The following is a 3869-nucleotide window of genomic DNA, read 5'->3' on the forward strand; positions in this document are numbered from 1 at the left end:
ACTTTGTTTTCCATGAGGATATTTCTTTAATGTGATTTTTACTAAAGCAGCTATAGATAGTACATGGCAGTTTCGTAGCTCTTTGTGCAGTTTTGTGATTTATATGGGTATTTATGTAATTATATGACATCGGCTGCTCATGATCTAGGTCTGTACTTCCATGGTCTGATAAGGCAGCCTCACTCATCTGTAGATTTTAATGCAAGTTAAATATACACAGAATACTGTAAGAAGAGAATATACATAAATTGAAATTATGACCCCAGGTAACTGCGATTCTGCGGCTAGAGTATTTGAAATGTAGAAGATAGAACTATCTTTATACCTTATTACAGAAAAAATACCCCAACTTTCATTTGGACATGGTATTTGGAGTCTGTCTGTATTCCCAAAGAAAATACTTTGTGCACACTTCATTTTTGCTCTTTATAATTTCTCTTATAGCAGAATGAAAAGTTCTGTACCAAAATGTGCTAAGCAAAGACATCTACCCTCAGGGGCTCACAGTCTGGTTAGACAAGACAGACGAATAATAACAAAAAATGTGGATGTCCCTGTTCTATAAGTGAGGGACTTGAGTTATAGCAAAATGAAAGACTTGCTTTAAAATCTACTGAAGTCTTATTGAGTTGAATGATGTGTGCCTTGACTTACTCAAGGTCACACTGGAAGCTGGTAACTGAATTAAAGATGTAAACAAGGATTCCTAAATGTCTGTCCTATTAGCCATAAGGTCATCATTTCCTCTGTGTTCCCTAGAAATAATGATTATAATTTTTCAGCAATTGTTTGTTGCTCCCACAATCTATAACTGATAAGATTCAGATTCAGTTTCCTTCCCCGCAGCCTTGCCATACCCAGACTGAATGCCCAAAGTCAATAATTTAGAATTATGCAAGTCCACTGAAAAGTGAGCCTTGAAAGGCTTCAACCTGGATTTTTGGACAGTCTTTAGGCACGTGGTTACTGTCACACTGTGCACAGGATATGTACCTAAGGGTGCTATTCCTACATCACCTGACAAACTACACGGGCTTTGCAAAAAGTTGTAGATCTACAAAGAAAACAGGCTCAAGCTTCAGACAGACTTTCAGCTGGCTTTTGTAACTGCTGCTGAGCAAGATGGTGTGCAATTGAAGTCTGATCCTGAAAGATGCTGAATGCCTCTGACAGCTAATAAGCTCAATGCCATTTGAAAGTGCCAGTCCTCTAGGAAATGGGAAAGGCTGTTTTATGCTGGTGTTCTCAGAATTGCCTGTCCATACCAGTAACCATTGGTGTAGGAGAATAAATAGAGATAGCATGGTGAAGTCCACCAAATATTTCACTAAAACAGAATTCATCATGATAAGGAGATTATCTGGTGTTTTTTTCCAAAAAGAAATGACATGAGAGAACCAGGGACGTGTCACAGGAGGATCTCGTATGTGTGTACGAGTTGAAGGTTCATACTAAAAGACTTTACTCTGATAAAATGGAATCTAAAGCGTTTTAACATCATTGCATTTCTGAAATGTACCCTTTTCCTGGTACCATTATTAATCTATCTGCAAGTAGCTCTTTCCAACCTCATTATTTCCCCTTCTTCAGAAATGATGGATTCATTTTGACCTTAACTATGATAAAGTATTTCTAGAGCACAAGCGAAGCATTTTCTTATTGCCCTATTGATATATTTAATAACTATTAGCATGTTTAGCTTCATTGTCTTTGAAAAAAAGCTCTCCTGGTTTACTCTTGCTGAGCCAGTAAGTTTTTGACACCAGGTATGGACTCTGTGTCTGTGCTTTTAACACACATGCTACCTTACCATAAGCTGGGTTTGTGTTTGAAAAATAATTAAAGATGTATTGCTTTCCCTTTTTTTTTGTTTATTCTGAAAATGAATAATCAGAGTGATATCTAACATGGCATCGACATGAGAGTCGATGGCTGCTTTTGCAGCTGGCTATAACTAAGTAAGAGAAGGGAGCCCAGGGATTTGTGAATTCAAGTGTTGCTGATTTTTTTTTTTTCCACTTAAGGAACACAAAGGTGTAGCTAGATCACTAGGAGTCCTTTTATACTATTTATTAGGTGGAGACAGTTGAAGACTGTATTGGAAGCAATTTAAACTTTGTGTTTGCACAGTGAAACTTAGCTGTGTTGGTTTGCAATTTTCTGTAGCTGTGGTGAAGAACCCCCCGAACAACCTGTGGATCATTGCAGCGGTGCTGGCTCCCATTGCTGTGGTTACGGTTATCATCATCATCATCACAGCAGTTCTGTGCAGAAAGAACAAGAACGACTTCAAACCAGACACCATGATGAACCTGCCTCAGAGAGCTAAAGTGAGTGACCCATCTCCAGTTCCAAGATGTCCGTTTGCTTTCTGAGGCTTTAACTGTGTTTCCTTGCTGGATGTAGTTGAAGGATGTTGGAATTGAAATGGTCGTTATTCGCAAGTTGGATCTTTACACTTCTTCTCTGTCCTTGGTACCACTGGTCACAGCAATTATCCCTCTGTTTTACTTGGGACTCCAACTTTGAGGCTCGTCCCTTGCTGCCCAGGTAGCAGCAGGTAGTGACAGAACAGCAGTGACATCACAGTGTTAGGCAGTGATGTAAGGCACTGAGCCTTTAGGGCTGAATAGGCTTTACTTGGGACAGTTGATTCCTTCATAAAGTTGAAGAAATGGACTATCACCCTTAGGCCTTGTCAGCAGCACATCTCCCATAGGTCCTCATTCTCAAACCCATGATCTGAGCTGCTCCTCCTACCTGCTGTGGGTGACCATGGCTTGAGCTCTGGGCTTTGGCAGCAGTTCCGGCCTGGTCCTAATCACAAGTTCTCCATCCAGCTGCTCATCCTGAAAAGACTTTTTCAGAAAATTTCTCCCACTGCTGTTTTTCTTTTAGGTGCTTTGAACTTTCTAATTTATTTGTGAATATAGTTGGTTGGGTTCAAACAATTGCATTTTCCTTAAATTTAGTAACCCATATTAATTACAAGGTTATTTTTCTTTTTCCAAATCAAATGCCTTTCCAGTTTGATTCTCTGTCTCTAAGAGAAAAATGTCACAGAGTACTGATTTTTTTTCTGCAGTGAAAAAAATCTGCCTTCTCAATGCTCCTATTAAATGGCTCTTAAACAGAGCCACCCAAAGATAGGAGTTTTTAGCCCACAAAAGCGTGCGTGTAAGTCTCAGTATTCCTTTGCCCTTTTATCTGGCTTTGTTCTTCATTTGCATGGTTTGAAATGATAATTTTTTTCTTTGGTTTCTTAATGCTACAGACAGCAGGATTATTGTGATTTCATCTCTGTTGCTTCTGCTGAAAAATGTAGCTTGGAGAGGGAGTTGAAGGAAGGCATGATGCATATGACAGCTCTTTTCTGCTCATCTTAGGTTAGTTGCAGATGGGTTCAGCTGCTGCCAGTTGGAAAAAGACATTTGTATCAAAAATGATACAAAAAAGACATTTCCATTTCGATTGCAGTATGCTCATGTATTTATCTGGTGTTACCAAACTAGAGTTAAGACTAGATCTGCAAAAGCAAAACAAGCCATATCAAAACACAAGCAAAAATTAATACTGCTGTAGTGATGTGATAGATAACGTCTGATTGAAACCTCTGAAATGCAAATCATGCTTTATTAGGGGCTGATGTAAATACTATGCACCACTTGATTATTCTTCTATGCAAACTTAGTCCCAGATAAAGGACAAAATTTGTGCATTATTTTGTACATTATTCTGAGATGGCCATCATTATGGGATGCTTTACAGTAGAAGAAAGTTGCTATTCAAAGAAACTGGACTGCTGGTTGAAGCTGCAGCACAGAAAAAACTTTTGAGTATTTTAATGTTTTAATTCATAGCTGTCAGTC

General features: G+C 38.7%; 1 protein-coding gene across 1 annotated transcript in view; it reads left to right on the forward strand.

Moving 5' to 3' along the window:
- LOC104531897 (UPF0606 protein KIAA1549L-like) overlaps positions 1-2475 on the forward strand; it is a gene marked incomplete at its 3' end in the record, with an annotated part of 20329 nt that extends 17854 nt beyond the window's left edge. Inside the window, exons 10-11 of the mRNA XM_029087209.1 lie at positions 2167-2330; positions 2407-2475. Of these exons, the coding sequence (XP_028943042.1) occupies positions 2167-2330; positions 2407-2475 (233 nt within the window). The remainder of the gene's footprint in view (positions 1-2166; positions 2331-2406) is intronic.
- Between the last annotated feature and the right edge of the window lie 1394 nt (positions 2476-3869).

The sequence above is a fragment of the Antrostomus carolinensis genome, unplaced genomic scaffold (assembly GCF_000700745.2).
Source record: "Antrostomus carolinensis isolate BGI_N321 unplaced genomic scaffold, ASM70074v2 scaffold23171, whole genome shotgun sequence".
NCBI lineage: Eukaryota > Metazoa > Chordata > Aves > Caprimulgiformes > Caprimulgidae > Antrostomus > Antrostomus carolinensis.